The following is a 24,175-nucleotide window of genomic DNA, read 5'->3' as shown; positions in this document are numbered from 1 at the left end:
GATTATGAATATCTCGAACTACGTGCAACTTTTGTGATTTCTAAAAAATACGTATGCCATAATGGCACGCGCTACACTTTGTAGTATATAAACACCGGCCCTCAAGTGAATAATTAAAAAGTTATTTAGCGAGTTTCTGTTAATTAGTCGCGTCAGTGTCATTTTAGCTGCGGCAGAGTATGTCTGCATTTCCGCCTCACATAGAGTTCATGTACGAAAACGACAGGAGCCTGACTGTCATATAATTTTTGTAAAAAATCTATATTTAAAAAAGAAAACACCCTGCGCAGTGTATAAATAGGATGTGCGGCGAACGTTCGCAGAGAATTCGCAGCCGAGTGCATGTTGCGTTGCAGAAACAACAGCATGCACGTCAAAAAACCAACGATCACAAGTGAGCGTAATGGAAAGTGACTGCAGTGGCAATGTTTTATCGTCATCTGTGAGCCCAAAGGCGTCAATTTTACGCCAAACATCGTGCATGGACCTTCGCCCGCAACCACCTCGACCAAACAACATTTGCGAATACTCAACGAAACGTTTACCTCACAATGGCGAGTATCATGCATGGGCATACGCATGGGAACAAATTTCCCCGCCGTATTCTGTTCCTGTTGCCATGACGACGTAAACACCATGAACGCCGCCATCTTGCCTAACCCCGTCCTACAGGGCCCTAACTGAAGGGGCTCTTGGCGCTGGCGTCGGCGGAGCATCTGAACTTAACCAATGGGAGGCCAATGCCTCCTCTAGAAAGATGCCTGCGACGTGAGCCGAAGAGCTGGTCCCGGCCCTCTCCTGTTCTCTCCTCCTCCGCTCTCCCAAACAGTGTCGGCTGCGAGCGCTCGCTGTGGCGGTCGCTTTAAACCTTGCAGCCTCTGAGATTAAAGCACTGCCTATGGCCATCCCGGAGGCAATGCTTGCCAAAGCGGCCAAGCGGTCGTGCCGCCGGCTGCGATGGCGTCACTTCCGAATTCAGCGGAAGTTGTGGATGGATGGATGGATGCTATGAGCGTCCCCTTTATAACGGGGCGGTGACATGTCTGCCACCATGCTCGAAGAAAAAAAAAAAAAAAAAACTTCCTTGTTTCATGCTGGCCTAATACCTTGTCTACATTGATTAAATCTATCTTATTATACCAAAAAAATTTATAAATTCACGTACGGTCTATCTCTCTGCCTCTTAAGGCAGAATGACCTTATTCCCCCCCCCCCCCCCCCCATTATTTATTTTTGTACTTTATCTCTACTCTTCTGCCACCAATACTCTAACCGTCTCTTACTTATTTCTATCGCGGACGTGTTCAGCTTTCCATTGTTGTCCCTAAAACCCAAGGCTTCCTGTAGACTCGTGCCCACAAGTATACCTGGGTGAATATCGCCACATTCAATCAGTACATGTTCCATCGTTTCCTTAGTTCCCCCGCAGCATGTACAGTGTTCGTCTTCGTTACTGAATCTCGCTTTATAACTTCGCGTTCTAAGGCAGCCCGACCTTGCTTCAAACAGTAAAGCGCTTCCCCTTGAGTTATCATAAAACCTTTCCCTCCTTATTTCGTTTTTTCCCTTTCGGTAGTTACTCAGAGCCGGCTTCTTTTCCATCGCTGTCATCCAATAAGTCCTCTCCGCCTCCCTGACCTTCCGCTTAATGCTCCCTGTTGCCATATCGCCCGCACTGCTAGCCGTATATTTACTGGTGAGCCTCCTAGTTCTCTTTCTCCACTGCGTGTCAACGCTTTTTCTATACAAATACCTGAAAACCTTCTCTGCCCATCTACTCTTCTTCATTTTCCTCAGCCTCTCTTCGAATCTCATTTTGCTCTGAGCTTCCCTCACTTCAAAGCCTGTCCAGTAGTGTTAAAGGAGGGACCTTAAGTAGTGTCAGCTGCGAGCGCTCCTTGCGGAAAAAGCACCGAACTACGAGGAACCTTTAACGCGAAGCAACATCACTTTAGCAACATCTGACATCCGCACGAGCCCGTAGCATCCGGCGCCGGTAGAGCATGCGGTGAGCCTGAAGGCGCGTTGTGGCTGTTGGTGTTGTTGCGGCCTGTAATTTGCGCCGGTCTGTTTGGGTCGTGTTCGCTTCAGATATTTTCCCACGGCCGTCGCGTGACCTTCGGATCTGCTGTCTTAGTTCCAGGTAACACATTTCATGACAATGATACACATCTGAGCGTGCCCTCCCTTCTCGGATCGATCGTCGTAACACCCTGCTTATGTAAGGGCATGTAGGGCGAGCAATCGTCGTGTTAGATGCGCACGGGTCCACTATTTATGTCTTTGTCGGCATTTGACTGTTGCGTTAAATGCTGCTGATTCATTTGGCCGCCAAGCGCGTGCATAGTACTTAGTAGTACGAGCGTGCCCTCATCTACGTTTGCTTTTCCTACGACGCAGCGCGAACACGTGTGAAGGCGTGCTCATTGATTGAAATAAGCGGCCTGCAGGTACAAACGCACCGTGTTGAGTTAAAATAAATGTTAAATAGACGTAATTCTGGATCATGGACCTGAAACACACGGTGCCGTTCGTGAGCGCGACATCCATGGTTCTAAAGCCGTAAAACCTGCTGCGAGAACCTAGACGCTATCGAAAGCGCATATGACGTCTAGCGAGCATAGCCATCTTCAAACGTGCAGAAAAAAAAGGCCTGTTTGTGTGTGTGGAGAAGTAAGGTAGCTGTGGAGTCTGTAGATGTCGGCTAAGCTATTGACATTGTCTGTGAAAGCTAAATAAGTGTGTTTGTTGTATTCAGCAGCTTTCTCCATTACCTGATTGACCACATGAGTGTGATCCATCTTAGAGTAGCCGTTTCTGAAACTGGCTCTAGGGTAGTTGAAGCCAAGTGTTTTTCTTATCCTGCTTGAAATTAATTACCTTTGTAAATATTTTGTTTATTACCGAGAGTAAGCTGATGGGTCGATAATTTAACCTCCCTGTCATTCAATCTGTTTCTTCCTCCTTTATGTCTCCTTTCTTGTGTTGGCATTTTTCCAGCTCACTGGAACTGTTGTTTTGAGGCGTTGAGTGTAAAGTGTAGCAAGATCACTTGGCAGCTACTCATATAATGGCAGACCACGTCATAGGGCCGTCTAGTAATGGGTGCTAAAGCACCACCAGATGTCAGAATGGCTGATTGGGCTAGTGATCCATGATACTCAGAATATGAGCGTGTAACTACACAGGGGCACAAGAAGACAGGGACAAGATCTTGTGTTCCTGTGTAGTTCCGTGCTCGTATTTCAAGTACCACTAGATGGTCAGAGGAAATCAGAGCTAGCTTATACATCACTTCTGCAGTACAAGAACAGACAGCGGAATAACATTGTGTGTTGTTTCCTTCTGTATCTCCGGGCATACTGCAAGAGAGTTTATGATTATTGAGAACAGTAGCCAATAAGCTTCATGGCTATGAACTCTTATTGATCCTTCCAGTGATAGTGGGGGATGCCTGCCTTGTCTTCCTTAGCACTGCTTTCAACATCTTCGACGCCATGATAATATTATGCCACTCAAGTAGTGGCACTGCAGTTTAAAAGGGTTCATGTCGTGGCAATGTTAGTTTGCAGTTATTATCGGTAATTCAGTCTGCTCAAGTTTTCAGCATCCTCTCAGTCACTGGTGCCAACTGATCTCTATGTGCATATGGCAAGACAACAAGTATTGCACTTTTCATCTGCACTCCTTTGTCGTCAGGGTTTGACTTTTGAGATGACCAAATTCCTGCTGAAGTTTACTTTGTACAGAGTTGGAAAATACCTCAAAAATTTAAAAGTTGAGAATACAGATCGTACTAAAGTAGTGGACGACTGGCAACCTGTTATCAAAGGAATTGTACTGCAATGTTCTCTACTGCTACTGTCCCTGCCAATTGCAGTGCCTATAGTATGGTTAAGTTCATGCAACTCTCACCTAGCAGTCGCACATTGCACGTGTTTACACTTTGTGTTGGTATCTGAAAGGATAAAGTATCTTGCAGGGCTTTCTCTTTGGCAGCATGTCATCGGCGCAGCACTCGGACGACTTTTACAGCCAGGGCAAGGCCTACTGGGAGACAATTCCAGCCACCGTAGATGGCATGCTGGGCGGCTACTCCGAGATCAGCAGCACGGACATTCACTCATCAAATCGGCTACTCAAGCAGTTCCAAGAGGCAAGGAATGAACAAGCGCTGTTGTCGGTTCTCTTTAAAGGTGTACGGACACCATTTTTTGAAGGCGAGATTACTCTGCCATACAAATCTCCCGAATACAGAGACTGCTTTGGGCAAGTGTGAAGGTCAGCAAATGTTGATAAGATATCAGTCAGTTTTCCCATGGCGCACCTACCGATATCGACACTAGCTTGAGGGGCTACAGTACCAATTTCGGTGGCTTCACACAGCAGTCTGGCTAGTTGTGATGACATCAGGTACCAAAACTTCCAATATGGCCTCTTGTGCGTCACCAAAACATTTAAAATGGCTGCTTGCAGGTCACCAATGGAGCCACAGTGTGGAGTGGCCATGGAAATGTCACGGTGCCTTATGTGACCATGTGACAAGAAGCTCCTACCGCGTTGTGACGTCAGGGTACAGTGGGAACCGAAACTAGCTTTTAAAAACATGCTGTAATTACTTTTTCAGGGTGTACTCGCGCTTAGGAGTAAATTTTCTAGACTCTTGAGTGCTTGGCCTTTCATGTCACGTGACAAAACAACTGAAAAATTTCGTGTCAGTGCCCTTTAAACCCTTCTGAATGTTCATAATACTGGGAAGAGGCACCAAGTAATCATAGAATGGACTAGATTGCCTCACAAATATGCTGCAAAAGCTTTTTAGGTCCTTCATGTTAGAGCAGTGTTAAGGGTAGATGCGGGTCGAAAAAGCAAGACTTCTTTCTGAAAAAAAATTTATCTTTTGTAGGGATGGGCGAATAGTAAATTTGAGGTTCGAAGCGAATAGTGATTTGGTCGAATAATTTCGAATCGAATAGTTCGAATAGTACTCACCACATATTATCAAGAAAAATTAGCATTTTCGTCATGACCCTTGCACAATACTTTTAAGAATTGGAACTAGGTATGAGTGAATGTCACTTTTTTGGTTTGAAATGAAGTGGAAGAAACCTTGAATAGTATAAAAATTTGAATAGCAGTAAGGTGCAAGTTATAAGTGGTACAATACATTACAATTTAAAAATTACTAGACTTAGCGCATATAAGCCCATATAACAGGCTTTTAAACTTGCAAAAAAATATATGTACATTTGACCTTGAAGTGTGGCTTCGCGGAAGTGCAGATTTCCCCTGGATGGGTGTTTTCACGGCACAGCAACCAGACACTGCAGTGAAACCACCTTAACAGGGGGTTATGTGCGGTCAAATGTATACATATATTCGTTCATTTCGAATACTTCGAAATTTCGAATAATCTAAATTCGTATCGAAGCCAATTCGAATACTTTAATATTCGTTCGAATATTCGAAATGCCCGAATATTCGCCCATCCCTAATCTTTTGTTTTGTTGGTGTTCTGTGTTCCTCCAAGCATCCTCTTTAATGTATGAAAATAAATCAAAGCTGAGAATCAACTAGAAGTTATCAGAAAATGCAATAAAAGCACTTGCAGTGGCCCGTAGAAGTGCGAAGTTTACTCCGAATTTCGCGCACGCAGCATTTCGCTCCGCGCAATTGCCTACTCTTGAATTTTCGCCGGGGATGTATAGGCCTAACACTCTTCTCCCAGAGCCCACTTCGGCAGTGTGACATTCTTGCTGAAAACACGAAAAAAAAAATGTTTCCCCACTATAGTCTCGCATCGCAACTGGCCCTTTTAAGCTATGTAGGATGATCGAAGCCCTGCGATCGGTTTGCAAGCATTCCGACGTGCAGCTGGACACGAGCGCTATTTCTTCATTCTGCTGCTTTTGCTGGGACGAGTCGTGTTCCTCATCCACAACACCGTGCATTGTTTTTACAAATGCATGATGTGCAAACAGTTAACCAAATGAGCTATCAAGAAAATAAAAGCGGGTTTGAAAAGAGGAGCTCAAACTGTATAAATAGTGAAAGTTTCGTAGAGCTGTCACAAACATTTAAAGAAAAAGTTTTCTGAGGAGCATCTCCCCTTATTTTCAGTTGCCATTTTATTGCACCTGTAGCGCCCTTAAAATTCGATAATGAATATCTCAAATTAAGTGCAACTTTCGTGATTTCTAAAAATGGGCATGCCATCAATTGGCATGCACTACAACTTTATAAACGACTGCCCTGAAGTGTATAATTAAAAAGTTAATTAACGAGTTTTTGTTAGTCACATCAATCTCATTTCAGTTGCGCCAAAGTATTTCCGCCTCGACAAATAGTTTGTGTGAGAAAATGAGAGAAGCCTGACTGTCACAGAAATTATTTTAAAAACTTGTATTGTCTAAAAAAAAGCACCCCATATATAGCAGCACTCTGCTAATGGGAAGTCAGACATAACCAGAAAGATGCTAGAACAACACATTTTTCGTGCCTTCTCTAATAAATGCTGAGGAGGCGATTTGTGGCAAAGTTTGTTTTGTTGCATATTTGCGCCATAGTATTATAACCATTCCAATGCACATTTTGTGCCACATGCTGATAGGAGTGATTTATGTCACTGTGCATTCCCTGTATGCAGTTCTTGTTTAGAACAATTTACAATCATGTGCCAAGAATGTGGAAAGCTGTTAGTGATGTGTATAGTACACACTGTTAATTATTAGTGCACAGTCTGTACAAATGCTCTGAAAGTGCTAGTTAGTCCTGCTGTTTTACTGGGAGATCAACCCAATAATTCCCCTAGGATTTCCGTAGTTGCACACTATGAGTATTCTTTTTTTAATTTAAAAACACAATGCCACATCATATTCAGATTGTAGTGTGCATACAGGTAGATACAGCTGGTACGTTTCGCAGAGTCGATTGGTTCCGAGAAAGTGATTTGCTCTTTGCCACAACCGCATGCACTGCTTCTTATTTTGTGTGCAAGCCCAACATATGCACAGCTAGAATAGCAAGCATGTATGTCAACTGCCGATTTTTTAGACATGCTTGAAAATTCGCGGCACCGTCATAAGCCCCATAGAGTAAAAAGCGTCTGAAATTTGTACGCTGTGTGAAGAGGTTTATTGGTCGTTGAAAGACGTAATGGTCGTCAGCGGCAAGCAAGCGAGAAGAAGCGTCCAGAGGCACAGCGGCGATCCGAAACACGAGCCGAGCGAGCCGAGCGTTGGCGATGCTGCTGGATGGAGGCGCATCTTCTTCTTCACAATCGCCCCCGCTGAAAAAGGAGCCATCCTGGCGACCTAAGAAGTTTCAGGTAGAGGCTCATGGTACGGCTTGAGGCGGGAAACATGGACGATGTCACGTCCACGCCGGCGCATGTCATCCGATCGAGAAACTGGCTCGATAAGAAAATTAACTGGAGAGGTTTTCTCCAAGATGGTGTAAGGGCCCTCGTACCTTGGAACGAGCTTCGAGGAGAGTCCCGGAGTCTGGTATGGGACAGAGAGCCATACGAGAGACCCTGGGGCATAGCTAGGGTCTGGAAGTGAAGTGCTGCGGTTTTCTTTCTGTCGCTGCTGCTCTTGCGAGGTAAACGTGCGGGCGAGCTGGCGGCACTCTTCGGCTTGTCGAGCAGCTTCGGAGACAGGTGGACACTCGGAAGCATCAGGACGGTAGGGAAGTAGGGTGTCAATAGTATGTGAAGGCTCGCGTCCGTAAAGGAGAAAGAAAGGCGAAAATCCGGTAGTTGTTTGTATCGCGGTGTTGTATGCGAATGTTACATAAGGGAGAACACGGTCCCAGTTGCTATGGTCAGATGCGACGTACATCGAGAGCATATCACCCAAGGTGCGGTTAAACCGTTCCGTGAGCCCGTTAGTCTGCGGGTGGTATGCTGTGGTTGTCCGATGAATGACGTGGCATTCCGAGAGCAGAGCTTCGACGACCTCGGAGAGAAAAGCGCGGCCTCTGTCACTAAGGAGCTCTCGAGGGGCGCCATGTCGAAGGATAAAGTGACGTAAAATGAAAGAGGCGACATCCCGAGCGGTAGCGCTAGGCAAAGCGGCAGTTTCGGCGTAGCGTGTCAGGTGGTCGACAGCCACGATAATCCACCGGTTGCCATCTGCGGTCATTGGAAGGGGACCGTAGAGGTCAACGCCGACGCGATCAAATGGCTTGGCAGGGCATGGAAGCGGCTGCAATTCGCCGGTCGCACGTAAAGGTGTCGATTTGCGTCGTTGGCAGTCAGGACAGCACTGCACGAATTTCCGCACAAAATTGTACATGCCGCGCCAGTAATAGCGATGGCGAAGGCGCTCGTATGTCTTGAAGACCCCGGCATGGCCACATTGCGGATCGTCGTGAAGAGAGGCGCATACTTGGGATCGCAAGCTGCGTGGAATGACCAGTAGCCATCGGCGGCCATCGGCAGCGTAGTTGCGGCGATGAAGCAGTTGATCACGGATGGTGAAATGGGAAGCTTGACGACGGAGGGATCGAGATACAGGAATGGTGGATGTTCCACATAGATAATCAAGAAGAGAAGCGATCCACGGGTCACGACGTTGTTCGGTGGCAATGGAGTCGAGATCGAGAGATGACAAGGGGTGGACGCATGTGGTTGCGCACGCTGGATCTGGCGGTAAAGGTGAGCGGGAGAGGGCGTCAGCGTCAGAGTGTTTGCGTCCGCAGCGGTATACGACGCGAATGTCGTACTCCTGGATGCGAAGTGCCCATCGCGCTAGGCGGCCAGAAGGGTCCTTCAACGTGGCGAGCCAGCAAAGCGCGTGGTGATCGGTTACTAGATCGAACGGGCGGCCGTATAAGTACGGCCGGAACTTTCCAAGCGCCCACACCAGAGCCAAACACTCTTTTTCAGTCACGCTGTAATTCGTTTCGGCTTTCGTCAGCGTGCGACTAGCGTAGGCGACGACGTATTCGGAATAGCCGGGCTTTCGTTGAGCGAGGACAGCGCCAAGCCCGACCCCGCTGGCGTCTGTGTGTACTTCGGTAGGAGCCGTCGGATCGAAGTGACGAAGAATAGGTGGGGAGGTGAGCAGGCGGCGCAGTGTAGTGAAGGCTACGTCACATGCAGAGGACCAGTAGGAGAGGTTCACGTCGCCGCGAAGAAGCTGGGTTAACGGTGACATGATGGATGCAAAATTGCGAACAAAGCGCCGGAAATAGGAGCATAGACCTACAAAACTTCGAAGTTCCTTCATGGTCGTGGGCTTAGGGAATTCCGCGACTGCACGAAGTTTTGCAGGGTCAGGTAATACGCCCTGTTTGGACACGATGTGGCCTAAGATGACGAGCTCCCGGGCAGCGAAGCGGCATTTCTTGAGGTTAAGCTGAAGGCCAGCGTTGGTCAGACTAGTCAAAACGTGCCTGAGGCGACGGAGGTGTGTAGGGAAATCATGGGAGAAAACCACGACATCGTCGAGGTAACACAGGCACATAGACCACTTTAGACCACGTAGCGTATTATCCATAAGTCGTTCAAACGTAGCAGGCGCGTTACAGTCCAAAGGGCATGACGTTAAACTCGTATAGGCCATCAGGTGTAATAAACGCAGTCTTCTGGCGATCGGCTTCAGCCATAGGAACTTGCCAATAGCCAGACCGCAAGTCCAGTGACGAGAAGAATTCTGCTCCGTGAAGGGTGTCAATGGCGTCGTCAATGCGCGGCAAAGGATAGACGTCCTTGCGGGTTATCTTATTCAAACGACGGTAGTCCACGCAAAACCGGATAGATCCATCTTTCTTACGCACCAGTACGACAGGAGACGCCCAGGGACTGTGCGATGGTCGAATAACGTCTCTACGAAGCATGTCTTCGACTTGGTTGTTAATGACGCGGCGCTCTTCAGCGGAGACGCGGTATGGTCTTTGACGCAGCGGCTGGTGTAAACCGGTGTCGACGTAATGTTGTACTTGCGACGTGCGGCCCAGTTGAGGTTGCGACACATCGAAAGAATTCCGGAACTCGTGCAGAAGAGTAAGTAGGTCAGCGTGTTCGGCAGGGGTGAGGGTATCGGCGATGGCACTGGAAAATATATCACTGGATGACTCCCCGAGTGCCGACAGGGCATTTGGTGGGTCGCAGCAGTCATCCGGGACGTCAACCAAAGACGAAGAGTCGAGATCTTCCACGCGGCCGAGACATTCGCCTGCAAGCAGCGTGACAGGTGCAGAGAGCGGATTCAAGACGAATATATTGCTGCTGCCGGCGGCGATGTCAATCGTTGCGAAAGGTAGCGGCAGAGCTCTACGACTCGTGAAGACATCGGACGGCGTGAAAAAGACTGTAGCGTCGGTGTGGGCGTTGCAGGGAACAGGGACCAGTGCGAAAGTGCCAGGCGGAATGTCGGTATCCTCACGAACGAGCAGCTTGGGCGGATGATGAAGAGCGTCAAGTAATGGGGCGTCACACAATGGGGAAAACTCAACTTCGGCGCGTGCGCAGTCGATGACGGCATTATGGCGGGATAGGAAGTCCCACCCGAGGATGACGTCATGCGAACAGGCAGAAAGGACAATGAACTCAACGATGTACAGATTGCCTTCAATGACCACTCTTGCAGTGCAGGCTGCGAGAGGCGTCACTTGCTGCGCGCTTGCGGTGTGGAGCGACAGTCCCGAAAGCGGCGTCGTTACCTTTCGTAATACACGGCAGAGATTAGCGGCTATGACAGAAACGGCGGCGCCGGTGTCCACAAGGGCAAAAGTACGAACACCTTCAACAGTTATGGCGACCACGTTAGTTGGGGAGGAGTGAGGGCTTGGACAGTTCGGAGTTGGCGCAGTTCTTGCCTCTTGAACTGCGGCGTTTAGTTTTCCTGGTCGGAGGGTCCGGGCCGGCGACGCATGGGGGACGGCGATCGCCGCCGAGGAGATGGTGAGCGCTGCGGCTGGAAGTCAGGGCGGTGAGTAGGGGCATCGCGCGGTGATGGGCCAGGAACGTATTGGAGGAAGGGCTGGCTTCCGGCTTGCGACGACCGGGCACGGTCGCCGAAAGTTTGGGGGCGACGGCGGCAGTAGCGGGCGACGTGTCCAGGAGTGTAGCAGGCGTAGCAAATCGGTCGATTATCAGGCGTCCTCCATGGATTGGCGAATGTCGGTGCTCGGTGCTGCCCAAGTGGAAGGATAGACAGGCGGTTGCGTGGGCTGCGAGTGCGTAGTGTAAGGTGGTTGCGGAAGCCTACGCAGAACGTCAGCATACGTGAGGGGCGCGGCTACAGGCTGCACGGCTTGCGCATAGGCGACAGGAGCGGCCACAGGCTCCGATGCACGCGCGTAGTGAACAGGGCTGGATGGAGGCGGCTCGCGGCGCGCAAGGGGAACAGCGTGGGCAACCTCCTCCGAAACAACAGTGCGGAGCGGGGTAGGCAGACGGGTGGTAGGCTCGTGAGTAAAAGGCATTAAGGAAAGTTGGCGGGCAACTTCCTCGCGGACGAAGTCTCGAACCTGCTGAAGCAACGTCGAATGGTCAGGCATGGTGTCGAGACTGCACAGCGACTCGCCACCCCGTGGAGGCTGCCGAGTCAGAGCGCGCTGCTTCTTCAACTCGTCGTAGCTCTGACACAAGCTGACGACTTCTGAAACTGTGTCCGGATTCCTAGCCAAGAGCATTTGGAAAGCGCCATCGTCAATGCCCTTCAGGATTTGTTTGATCCTGTCAGCTTCGGGCATGGTGTCGTTGACACGTCGACAAAGGTCGACGACGTCCTCAATATAGCTTGTGAAGCTTTCTCCAGTCTGCTGTGAGCGGTCGCGCAAGCGTTGCTCTGCGCGCTGCTTGCGGACAGCTGGTCGACCGAATACTTCAGAGCAGGACGTCTTCAAGACGGTCCATGTGGGGATGTTCTGTTTGTGGTTGTTGTACCACAATTCGGCGACGCCAGTCAGATAAAATATGACGTAGCCTAGCTTGTCGGGGTCATCCCACTTATTATGCGCGCTCACCAGTTCGTAGTGGTCAAGCCAGTCTTCCACGTCGGTCTCATCTGCACCGCTGAAGACCTTTGGGTCCCGGATCCGAGGAAGCCCGGTGCAGGTGACGGACAGGGACGAAGGCGCCGGTGGGTTTGCGTGGTCAGTCATGATCGGCGGTAGCGTCCGGCTACGCAGCTCCAGGGTGTAGCGACGGGGATGAACAGCACCCTCCACCAAATGTGAAGAGGTTTATTGGTCGTTGAAAGACGTAATGGTCGTCAGCGGCAAGCAAGCGAGAAGAAGCGTCCAGAGGCACAGCGGCGATCCGAAACACGAGCCGAGCGAGCCGAGCGTTGGCGATGCTGCTGGATGGAGGCGCATCTTCTTCTTCACAGCTGAAGTGAAAGTCGTCGGCGTACAATTTTTCGTACTTACTTCACAAGTTCCAGGTCCGAAAAGGCATTTATTGAAACCACCATCTCTGCCATGTCGGATCATCTCACTAGGGTTGCCACCTTTCCCCGAAAAAAAAAAATCGGCCCTTCGGGAGGGCTGGGGAGGGGGGTTACAGGCGATGAAATTAATGCTGAACAATATACATGGCGTTAACTCTTTGGCATGCAGTGCCATTTAATGAAACATTGCTTTCCTTGAGTGAAATAAACTTAATGTGCATGTGCACAAAAACACAACACTGAGCAAACCAACTAGTCTAATGGCAGGCACAAAAATACTCGCGTTTGGAATGGTACTAAAAGTAAGTCAGGCTTTAGTTATTGCTCTGAATGTGCTTCACTGAAAAGGAACCGCACATATATCGTCCATAAAAAGCTTTTCTTTGCGTCTGTATCCACCAGGCCAGTGACATTACAGACTGAAATGAATGTTAATATGTATACAGTGAATATATGCCACAAAAATATAAGATATTCATATGTACATATACACGATTATTGGAATATGCTCTATTCCAATGATCGTTACATATGACAGGAACATAAAAAGTGGTTGACTAAAAGCATAAGGTTTGGTGATTGACGATAAATATTTACCGTCGTAGCTTGAACTGACGCTTATAGAACACCCCAGAAAATGAAGAACTGCAATATTATGACCAAAAAAACCGGCCAATGGCGACCGGTCTTAGGTGCGGACCGGCAACCGGCCCGCTATCTAAAAACAAGCTGGGCCGGTCTAAAACTGGACAGGCAGCAACCCTGCATCTCACAGGCTTGAACCAGCACTTTCGTGAGTTGCTCAGTTGCGGCTGAGGCGGATTCCAAAAGTCAGCTTTGCTGCACTGCCAAGTTGATATGGGGTCAAGCATACCGAGAACCTGAAGGGGCCACTGTCACGGTACAGTGCGGCGATTTATGGATAAGCACCAGAATTGCACAGAGGCATGATAGCGGCAGGCAGCAAACGCGCCAGTGCAATTTAGTCGCTGACAAGCAGGGGTGTAGCAGGAATTTGAGGGGGGGGGGGGTCAACCACCGTTTATATATGTTTGTGCGTGTGTTTGTATATTATACAGTGATTCCACTCCTGCGCCAACTGCGCCAAAGTGCGCCAAATTGTATTTACTGCGCCATCCTGATAATATATCGACGAAATTTGCGCCAAACTGCGCCAAAGTCTCGGGTTTGGGGGCGTCTATCACCGGAAATCGCACCGCCGGCGCGTCGGAACATGTGCAGCTCGATCTTGGGGCTGCCAATAAAGTCGCACTCATGGACCAAGAATTATTCCGCTGAATAAATAGCGCTCGCGCGTGCGTTCCGAGTAAGCCACGATGCCATGCACGGTGCCGACGCAGCTTCTGTTCTGCAAGTCGGCTCGACAGCAAAACGCGCTCTCCGCAGAGGCTCGTGACGACTAGGCCTACCGGTAGCGGCGATTCATCGGCGGACGTCGTCTGTTCCAGAAACGCTGCTGATAGCTCGTTTCAAGCGTCGCACGGCACGTAAGGAAAGCAATGTTCAGTAATAACTACGTGAGTGCCGCTAAAATGTCTGTCACTTCTGTTTCCGGACATCGCGGAATGAAATCTGGGATCGCTCGCAGTAGATATATGGGACAATATCGAATTTTCTTTGCTTCGCGTTTATGGAAGAGCACGCGAACGGTGGAAACGCGTTGACACTTTTCCTCAGATATACTTTATCCATGGATCTTCATCCAGAACAGCTTTTTCGTAATTCCTTCCGCCAGCACGTCCGAGTTTGTAATCACTCTGCGGTAAATACCCCCTAAAAGGCCCTGCCCTTTCGAGCTCACGTGCTAGGGTTCCTATTCGAATTTTTTGCTTGCTTTTTTAAAAATGTCGTCTCATTAGTAAAATCATATCTCCTGGTCGGAGCAGCCGCAAATGCGCAGCTGTCAGTAGCGGGCCCGTCGCTGACGGCCCACAGTGAAGCGGCTACGCCATGTCCGCCCCTCGCTTTCGGGTGTCAATAGCAAACGGTTAAAAAAAACTCAGTTTCGCTTAAGAGCGAAGTAATGAATGCGATACCAAAAAATTGTATTGTGAAACGAAGTAAGACTAGCAGCTAACTCTTTTGGATCCGATCTCGCGTAACTCAACAAAACGCTGGTTTAAAGGAATATGGCCCCTCCAGGAACCGAAGCGTTTTCTTGCTCCGAGTTCTCTAAACGCGAAGTAAGCGTTGAGAGCACAGCAAGTTTACGAGTCGTCTCCTGATGCCTTGAGATAGCGCGCGCGCAAGCGACTGCGCCCTTCGAAAAATGCTGCCCCCCCCCCCCTTCCGCTCCCCTGGCGTCCCTTCATGCTCCTTACGAAAGACGGGCGGGGCGTTTCCTCGCTGTTTGATGAGCAATCGACGGCAGGCCCGCACGCGGGAAGATGTTATCTCATGCGCTGTCCGTGCGGCGGAGACAGACGGCCGGCTAGTTTAATCTCCGCTTCAGCCGCGTTCGTCGCCAGCGCTCGCGAGCTTTTACCCGCGGCTAGAATGCGCGTGGTGATGTTATTAATTTGTACTTTATACGGAAAATTACGGCGACGGCGAAAATCCGCCGAGAGTGTCCATATAATTGCTATTGCAAGGGTCAATGTACGGGGCAGATTTCGCGCTCCCCCCCCTCTTAGGTGATTAGGGGGGAGGGGGCCTCTCCCCCCTGCCCCCTCCCCCCCCCCCCCCAGGGCGCACGCCTATGCTCCTGAGATGATTTTTTCCATGAGATTTGCAATGAATCGAAATATTTCTAGCCTTCATAAGAGCCCCATATTAATACTCAGGTGCTTGAATGTTAATGCAATATGCTTCTGTATTGCACTCCAGGATGTAAAATTCGCTGCTCCAAAGTGCTCCCAGATGCAAAATTATCTGCTCCAAAGTGCTCCAAGATGAAAATTTTGCTGCTCCAAAGTGCTCCAAAATGGAAATTTTGCTGCTCCAAAAATTGCTCCAAATCAGAAGTCCTCGGTAGCATCACTGTACATAGTATGCACATGAAAAAAATTTCAGGGGGCGGTTACACACACATTGGGGAAAGCTGGACATTTGGCAGCTTAAGTGGTGTGGGAATGCACAATCCCCCTGTGAAGTTGTTTTGGCCTCATGGTCTTGTGGCATATTTAGCGTAGTCTCTGCTGTGCGTGGGATGGCACTGTTCCCGTAGTAGCGGCGAGGTTAAGTGGGCCCATGAGGAAGAGCACTTGATCTCTTATGGGGCGTGGTGCTGCTGGTGGATGGTCATCTCTCACGCGAAGCACGTGGGGACGATTCTGTGGCTCGTTCCCATGGACTCCTGTGGTGAATCGAATGTCGGCAACGCCGCATTCGCGGTACATTGTGTGTGTTATGGTGTTGTGTGTTGTATTGGCGTTATATCGTGTTACTTGTCATGTTACTGTAGTAATTTGTAAGATTCAGCTGGCGGGCTTGCCGTTATTTAAAAGGTGCTAATACTGTAAAATCCCGATCAAGCCCCCCCTCCTCCTCCCTCTACGGGGAAAGATAATCCGACAAGATTTGGAGGGGTAGCCCTTGCTTGGTCGCGGATAAAAATTCAATATGGTGGCAGAAGAGCTGCTAAAAATAAAGAATGCGCACCCATGCTTGAAATGCTTTATTGCATACGCATGCATTCTCTGTTTTTATGAACCCTTGTTCGGTGAATAAAAACAGTAAGTGAAACAGTCAAAATGGCGGGAGGGGAGGGGGGCACTTGCTCGGTCATTGGCGCATATTTCAAATCTCCCGAAAAAGGGAGGGAAGGGGGCACTTGCTCGGGTAGGGGTGCTTGCTCAGGATTTTACGGTAAATGCTTGTGTGTTCATAGCACTACGGTGTGAACTGCATCCACGTGTTCCATGGACGCGAAATTGCTCGATACTCGTGTACTTAAATTTAGGTGCACTTTAAAGAATCCAAGGTGGCCGAAATTTGTGGAGCCCTCCTCTACAGCATTCCTCATAATCATATCCTGATTTTGGGACGTTAAAGCCCAACAGTTATTATTATCTAGACTCCAAACCTACATGAGAGCCAGTGCAAGCATCGAAATGCCTGATAATGCCAGGCCTTGAGAGATATTTCAGACATGGCTGTGGCAATTTGGCTGCTTGAGTGAAGTAAAAAAGAGCATGGATTTTTGCATAATCTTGTGGTCCCCAAGGAGTCTGAAAAATCTGACGTTGACCTGCGTAAACCCTGTGCTTTCTTTCAGGACAAGGTGGCCCCTCTGGGAAGGCAGCGTGCATTAGACTGCGGTGCTGGCATTGGCCGCATCACGAAGCACTTACTGCTGCCGCTGTTTGACACTGTTGACATGGTGGAACAGAACCAGGCTTTTTTGGACCAAGCACGAACTTACATTGGCCATGGATCAGAGCGTGTTGAGAACCTTTTCTGCCAAGGTAAGTGCAAGATTGCAAGCTTTGCTTTTACACCCACATGTGCCATGCATGCGTGGGCCAAGAATGATGCAATAGACTAGACAAGAATGAGCTTTGTGTTTGTGCTGGAAGATAGCAGTGTGTCAAATGAACTGCCCCGACAGTATTTTCTTCGGTGCCATGACAAAATTGTTCTTTGTGTCAGGTCTGCAGGACTTTGCCCCCAAAGAAGGCTACTACGATGTCATCTGGTGCCAGTGGGTGACTGGACATCTGACCGATGCGGACCTGGTGTTGTTTGTGCAGCGGTGCCTCCGAGGCTTGCGTGACAATGGCATTTTTGTCATCAAGGACAACATCACACAAGACAGTATTGATGTTGACAACCGCGATGGAAGCATCACACGTCCCCGCAAGCTCTTCCTGCAGCTCTTTGAGAAAGCTGGCGCCCGTATGCTTGCCGACCGCAAGCAGTACCGTTTTCCCAAAGGCTTGTATGAAGTCAGGACGTTCGCCCTGAGGTGATGGCACTGCATGCATGCCAAGTCATGCCACTGTGTCGTTGCCTGCTGGTTATTTGCTTTTTCAAATGGGTTGCACAAAATTAGACATGATGGTGACAGGATCATTACTGCTGGTCATTGAAAATACAGCAGGCGGCTCACAGCTTGGTTAAACATCTGTTATTCAATGTGTGATATTGCGTGCATTTTGCATGCTCTCCCCATTGTTCCTCCCTCCCCTCTTTCTGTGTTTGTCATTGTTACTGTTCAAATTGCTCTTTCTTGTTGACAAGGTTAGGACAATGATTGTGCATCTGCGCTGCAGGCTTTCCTGCTCACTTTTAAACCAAGCGCCAGCTAAAATAATCCAAGCGGCAAAGAAATAATCTGAGTGCCAAACTATTTCATCTGTGTGCAAAACATTTAATCATAGTGCCTATGTATGTAAGCCAAGCACCAACAGCTTTAATTCAAGTGCCAGTCAATTTCTTGCATACACAAACAACCGCATGTTCACAAACTTATGTGGTCTATAGGCCGAAGTACAGTTACTGATAAGACGACAGCAGTAGATATTGTTGGTTGCCACAGCTAATGCTGATGAAGTGAATGACTGCAGTATTTTCACGGAATGTTTTGCTTGTAAAACGTTATTGAAAAAAGCATCATGATTAATTTACATGGTCGGACACTAAATGTACACACTCAAGCGCAGGTGGTACTGACAGGGCGAAGAGTTCAATTGTAGCACCCAGTCTATGCCTCGCGGCTATTGCGAAATTTTGGCACATCATGTACACCATTAATCACACTAGATAGATAGTATTTACTGTCCTCTGCTAGTAGACAGCATTAAGGGTGGCAGTTGCCTGTTGTACCTCAAGAGAACAATGGTGGCTTGCTACCATCGCTCTCTTGAAGATCAAAGAATAGTTACTACTAACTATCCTTGCTTTCATGTGCAATGATTTTTCCCATAAAAGAATCAACGCACATACCATTAATGTAACTTGCAACACTGTGTTGCTAAAGCACACTTGCTTTACACACGTGTTTCCAGGGGAGAATGTTTCCAGGTAGGAAGTAACTTGTTGTCACCAATTGCAAGAAAAAAAAAAAGCCAGCTACCTTCTTTTTTCGGGGAACACTAATATAGTTGAAGTAATGGCTGGCCATATGCGAGGACCTCGCTTCAGTGATCCAGAGGAACCTCTGTGAATAAACAGCAGTATCTGTGCTCGACAGGGCAAGGATTGTGGATGTGTTCAGGCACAGTGGTCACCTTGCCATCAACTTCAAAATGTCATGGTCTGTGGCCGACAGAGAAACATCAAAGCAAGGGGGTGGGTCAAAAAAAAAGGTTTGACATCGTGAGTACTCGTAGACATTTTAACGCTAATAAAGCAAACCCCGGAGGAGGACAGAGTGACAATCAGAACAAGCACAGTTGATTGCCTGTTGGATGCCCACAGCTACTCAGTGAAGCTAATGACCACAATCGTGACATCAGACTGTTTAGATGAAACAAACTACAACATCTGGTGTTCCAACAACTTTGGCAGGGCTGGCAAATGTACTTGCTTGCAGCCTAAGAAAAAATGTCAGCTCCACCCCCAGCCATTGCTGTCCCTCCCACAGAGAATCTGCAATAGCGCTAACTCATTGTCGTGACATCAAGCACTTCTCAAGTGTTTTAGATACAGTAAACTCTCATTAAACAGAACCTGAAGGGACTAGGAAAATATGTTCCATTTAACAGGAGTTCCATTTAATGAGAGGTGAACAGGGGTGCAGAATTCGACTATGAAACCAATCGCATTAGAGGCAGGGGCCCTGCGACAGACATTATGCATGTCATTTTCATCGCTGCTTCTGGAATTGTGGAATGCACCCATATCGTTGCGCAGGTGGCACGGCCAAAAGCAAAGCTGTTATAATCTTATTTCAATGGAGAAACCACTTTAGTTTCGGACTACAGCGACACACAATAGCTATTTTTGTGATCGGAAGTGATGTTTCGTCACACGGCAGTGATGACATTGGCCGGGCGTTTCGATTGGTTTGACGCGCATGTAATATACATATGGTCCCTGCTAAAAATTATCAAAGCACTTTTTATACATTCTCAGATACAAAAGTATTCAGTTTTTAAGTATAAAATTTTGAAAACAATTGCAAAATGACACTAGGTGTGCTGCACAATGGCCACCATGTGGTAAGACTTCCGGTATGTCTCTATAAAAGGTGCACGGTGATTGGAACCTGCCATTGACGTCAGTGGCAGAGTGAAATGCAAAAGGGGACATTTTTTTTCTCGTCTGCTGGGGTTTTCAAGTTTGAAGACTAACATCTTCCATTTCCGTGCACCAATTCTCATAATTATTTTTGCGTTCATTTCGCTATTCAGCGCTACACACACCAGCGATGCAGCATGCAGGCGAAAAAAACGTTGCAGGGCCCCTTTAAGCAACAATTCCGTTTAAGAGATTTTCGTGTACTGAGATTGTTCTGCGGTTGACTTTCCCATACAGACACACGTTTGTGTCACTGGTTTTAGATAGGCAACTTGAAGGTCCTGGTAAATTTCATCGGGGATTCCAACATCGCTGCTCAGCCAAACGTAACGTTTTTGGCCGTAATGACGACCCTTTAACCCTTAATATGCGTAGTAATTACATTAGTGGAGAAAAAGTACTTCTGATTGAAGTGGAAACCAGTTAGCACCACTCTCTTTCACAGGTGAAGGGCAAGCGCTGTGCGGATTTGTGGGCGAAGCGAACATATTTTCTTGGGTTGTAACCGAGTGTAGCTGTACACACAACCACGGCAGCAAAAGGAGCGGAAAACGTAATTGCATGTTCTAGCATCAAATGGTGTTATTCATTGGACTGCAGTGGACCGAGTGCATTGGAATAATTTCCTCAGCGATGCTTCAGCCCATGTGTAACGTGAGCAGTCAAATGCAGAAGCTGTGTTCATTTTCGATGTGCAGAGCAGGCAGCTTTGGCTAACCCAATGCAATCCATCAATTGCCTCCCAGCATACGGCCCCTTCTTCAACCCAGTAGAAGTCTTTTCAAAATTCATGCCGCATGTGAAGGCCTACGACTTGGTAGCATTACTGGGACACAGATTTTGTGTCCCAGTAACGCTAGGAAGCATTTATGATAAAAGCAAACGACTAAAATAAATGTAGAATATAACTTGCGGGGTGTTTCCTGCCAAAACCACAATCCAATTATGAAGCTGTAATGGGGAACAATGGACTATGATTGACCACAAGACTTGTACCCACTGAACAGTACATAGGTGCTTTCGCTACCCTCAAAGTACTACTGCCCCTGTCAAATTTTATCCTGCGAACTTGTGCTTAGCTGAGTATAAGCACGAGTATAGGACTCAAGCAAATACGGCAATCATTCATTTCATAAATATCAGCAGTCACTACAAATATTAGTGCAGTCTTCTACCTTCTGATTATTGCATATCATATTCTGGCAAATGTATTTCAATAGTTCTGCCATGCTGAGATTTCTATCTCGCTGATTTTTGTGTTGAAATTGACACACTTAAAGGGGTGGTGCTATCAAATTTCGAGGCTATAACAAGCCTGTTGTGGGTTTCCTCTGTATGCAAGGACACTTCACACAAAGGGTCTGACACAGCAAACGTTTAGAATATATATTAATTCACTTGCAAAGTGTACCTAAATGCCCATTCTCCTGATCGAAACCCATCGCTAGCACGCCAACACTGACTTAGATCTGTAGGATGGGCAACGAAAGTTGTAGTGACGTCACACGAAATCTACTGTAGTAATGTGAGTGACCTCTGGACCTCCGCCACTTCCGCAACGTACGTACCGGCTGTAGTGAACTAGAATATATTCTAGTTCACTATAGTACCGGCGAAGCATCGGTTGCTACATCACTCGCCGAGTTTCGATCACTTCCTGGCTAGTGCGTCACAGCCTTGTGTGGTCATGTGACCACGCCTCCTACACTCCTACGTCACTGCCCAACCTCGGCGCCCAGAAACCGAAACCGAAAGTTGTCCACATCAAAAGGCGATATTAAATTATTTAGTGAGAATACATGAATCTTGGTGCGTGCATCATGTTTCCTGGAGCTATAGGAAACGCTTACAGTAAAGAACGCGCAAGCCACAAATTTGGTGGTACCACCCCTTTAAATTAACACTGTTGACCCTTGGATTAAACATGTTAGCACTTGGGTTGAACTCGCTGGCATGTGGCCTATTTGAGCTGGCATTTGGATTAAATGTTTGGCACATGGATTAAATATCTTGATGCTCAGATAATTTTTGTGGTGCTCAGATTACATCGGTGGCACTTGAATTAAAGTGAACGGTAAAGCCTGTGGTTTATGAAAGTGCCGTGTTCAAGGGTCCTTTGAACACTAAAAGAGCAAAAACAACTGACTGCCTCCCTTCTCTGTTTTGTGCTATAGCCAACTAGCCCAACAGTATGTCCTCTTCAGTTTAAATGAACAGGGTCATCCTTGACAGAGCATAGCTGGGAATGCTAATGGCTGTTGAACCCACTTACAGTTCTAATGATACTGGCTTTAACAATACAATATACACTGTCCCATGCAACTTATGCCAAAGATTAAAAACACTATAGAAGTGCCATGTAGCTGGACAGAATGAACGTAACATTTACCGTTGCTTGGAGCAAGTCAGGCTATTTTTTGTGTTTGCCTAATTTCATAGTTGGTTAATATCGGTCAACTTCTCAAACATTACATTTAAAGCAAAAGAGCCTGTGAGAAAATTCTAGACCATCCTGAAAAGCACCCAAACCAGCTTCCATTTGCTCTTTGTGGGCTACACGTTTTTGCCAAACCTGAGAGGAAGCTGGCAATTTAAGAAAATGTGCCCTGAGACTAGCCTTTAGAAGTTGATTAATTAATGTAGACTAGTTATGTAATTAGGTAGGATACAAAAGTAGCATGACTTGTTTCATGTGACGGTAAACATTACCGTTGTCCAGCTACATGACACTCGTATATATTTTTAAAGGAGTGCTGACTCAAAATTTGTAAACCTCTGTTTTTTGCTCTTAATCATTGGTTACTCACTCAGTAATCGCGGCAAGGAAATTCGTTTGCCTCAGCGCAAGACTGACGTTTAATTATATGCTCGTATGTTATGACCAGCGGCAGTTTCAATTTCGAAGAGCACTTGGCGGCCCTGTGACATACTCGGCCTCCTCGTGAACAAATACTATCACGTGATTGCGAATACGTACCAGTGACGTCACTGAGCTTCTTCGATTTACACGTCCCGGATGGCTCCGGACGGCCCCGGACGCCGGCGCTGCATTCGTTTTTCTCGGGGACCAACCGGAAGCTCCGCCCTCTGGTCCGGGACCGCTCGGATGCATCTTCATGCATCCGAGCGGGAAGTTTTCGACGTGCTCTTGCTCTCTTTTTGCTTTTCTGTCCACTTCTCGCACGTTTCCAGATTTCACATTGTTTTCACGCCCATTTGATGTCGTCGGCGTTGCGAGCCGCGTCGAGCATGTCCGTATTTCTGAAGGTCGGGGAAAGACGCGCGGTGCTCGCGAGAAAAAACAGCGACAGAATGCCCACGCACGCAGCACGTCTTCGATGCGCGCGCGCTCCAGTAGTTTGCTTCGTAAGCTTTGCCACAATGCAAACAGGTATCATTCACAACCTTACCGTCGTTGCGGTCGGGATTGGGTTGGTGTTGTGGCTGGTGTTGCAGCCATGGACGGAGCAGATGGCGTAGCAGACGCCATAGCGGACGCGGACGCACCATTTCAAGCACGAGTGCGCAGACGGCCCGCCGGGCGGCTCGGGACTCTTGGATCACGTGATAACGGCGCCATGTGACGTAGTTATCTATGAGCCGAGATGTCCGCGGGCCGCTGGCGACTGGTCCGGGACGCGTCCGGGACTTGGTAAATCGAACAAGCTCACTGGCCACCTTTTGCCATGTTGTCAGTGCTGCTGTTTCGTCTGCTGTGTTGAGTGCTGCAAGTGCTTATTTCTTCGATCGTCAAACCACTGCGCTTACCTAGTGCAGCAGTTCGTGAAGCAGCCACACTGTCTTCAATGCTGGGCAGGATTGCACCCCCAGAGAAATTGCGCTTGTCTTGTGTACATACGTGTGTTCTTTTTGTGCACCTTTCTTTGTGTTCGAGCAGCGCGTTGCAAGTATCGACTATGCACAACTAACTAGTCCCTACTCTGGCTTTTCCAAGCCGGGGAGAGTACTATAAATATCAGTTAGAAAAGCTCGATTCACTGTGCGAATCTTGCCGGTGGCTACGATTTGTTCTTGTCATCATCCAACTGAGGTGACGATTTCTGTGAGCCTTGGAGCAGCCGCATTATTAGACGTGCTGAACCGTTTTCGCCTTGATCATTTGTAAAGCAGCATGTCGAGAAAACATTTTTGTGACCTTTGGATTGTACACACCAGTCACTCAAGTTGCACTTCACAGCAGCAAACTGCCGTGAAGCTTTGCCTGTTTTTATGCGTGATGTAACGCTTACTGACTCGTGCTTAGATTGGCAACACTGAGTCCTAAAGGTATACAAATTCCACGTATGTACAGCGCACACATCTACAACCTTTGTCCGTAAAGTTTCGAGACTGATTTATTTTCTTCTCTAGAAATGGTTCCCCAAAACAAATTTTGGTGCGTATGTGTAGCGCCATCCTTTCGGGCTAACCTGAGCTATTTATGTTAATTGCTGTGGCAGCCGCTAGATGGCACCACATGTAGAAAAATACGTTGTCGCTAGTCGTCTGCACATTCCCTGGGAGTGAATGTGGAGAGATGGACGTCCACCTCGAACAGCGTGTAAACATAA

The 24,175-nt window shown here is 48.0% G+C and overlaps 1 protein-coding gene across 2 annotated transcripts; it reads left to right on the top strand.

Annotated features, from left to right (window-relative positions):
* The first annotated feature begins 1,982 nt into the window (after nucleotides 1-1,982).
* LOC119391997 (N-terminal Xaa-Pro-Lys N-methyltransferase 1-B) lies at nucleotides 1,983-18,402 on the top strand. 2 transcript variants are annotated; one of them, XM_037659635.2, is made up of 4 exons: nucleotides 1,983-2,143; nucleotides 4,000-4,156; nucleotides 16,639-16,828; nucleotides 17,013-18,402. In XM_037659635.2, the coding sequence occupies exons 2-4, from the start codon at nucleotides 4,001-4,003 to the stop codon at nucleotides 17,330-17,332; spliced, it is 666 nt and encodes a 221-aa protein (XP_037515563.1). In that variant the 5' UTR covers nucleotides 1,983-2,143; nucleotide 4,000; the 3' UTR covers nucleotides 17,333-18,402. The 2 variants fall into 2 exon arrangements, with proteins under 2 accessions (XP_037515563.1, XP_037515567.1); XM_037659639.2 differs by having other exon boundaries at nucleotides 2,003-2,143; nucleotides 3,983-4,156.
* Nucleotides 18,403-24,175: the final 5,773 nt, after the last annotated feature.

This window comes from Rhipicephalus sanguineus, chromosome 1, assembly GCF_013339695.2.
Source record: "Rhipicephalus sanguineus isolate Rsan-2018 chromosome 1, BIME_Rsan_1.4, whole genome shotgun sequence".
In the NCBI taxonomy this organism is placed as follows: domain Eukaryota; kingdom Metazoa; phylum Arthropoda; class Arachnida; order Ixodida; family Ixodidae; genus Rhipicephalus; species Rhipicephalus sanguineus.
This window is presented reverse-complemented; position numbering and strand designations above follow the sequence as displayed.

What these genes read in the sequence shown, in the direction of transcription:
- LOC119391997 (XM_037659635.2), top strand. Translation starts at nt 4,001, where the DNA reads ATGTCATCGGCGCAGCACTCGGACGACTTTTACAGCCAGGGCAAGGCC. An exon ending in TACTCAAGCAGTTCCAAGAG is followed by an intron (nt 4,157 to 16,638) that starts GCAAGGAATGAA and finishes GCTTTCTTTCAG; the next exon opens with GACAAGGTGGCCCCTCTGGG. An exon ending in TGAGAACCTTTTCTGCCAAG is followed by an intron (nt 16,829 to 17,012) that starts GTAAGTGCAAGA and finishes TCTTTGTGTCAG; the next exon opens with GTCTGCAGGACTTTGCCCCC.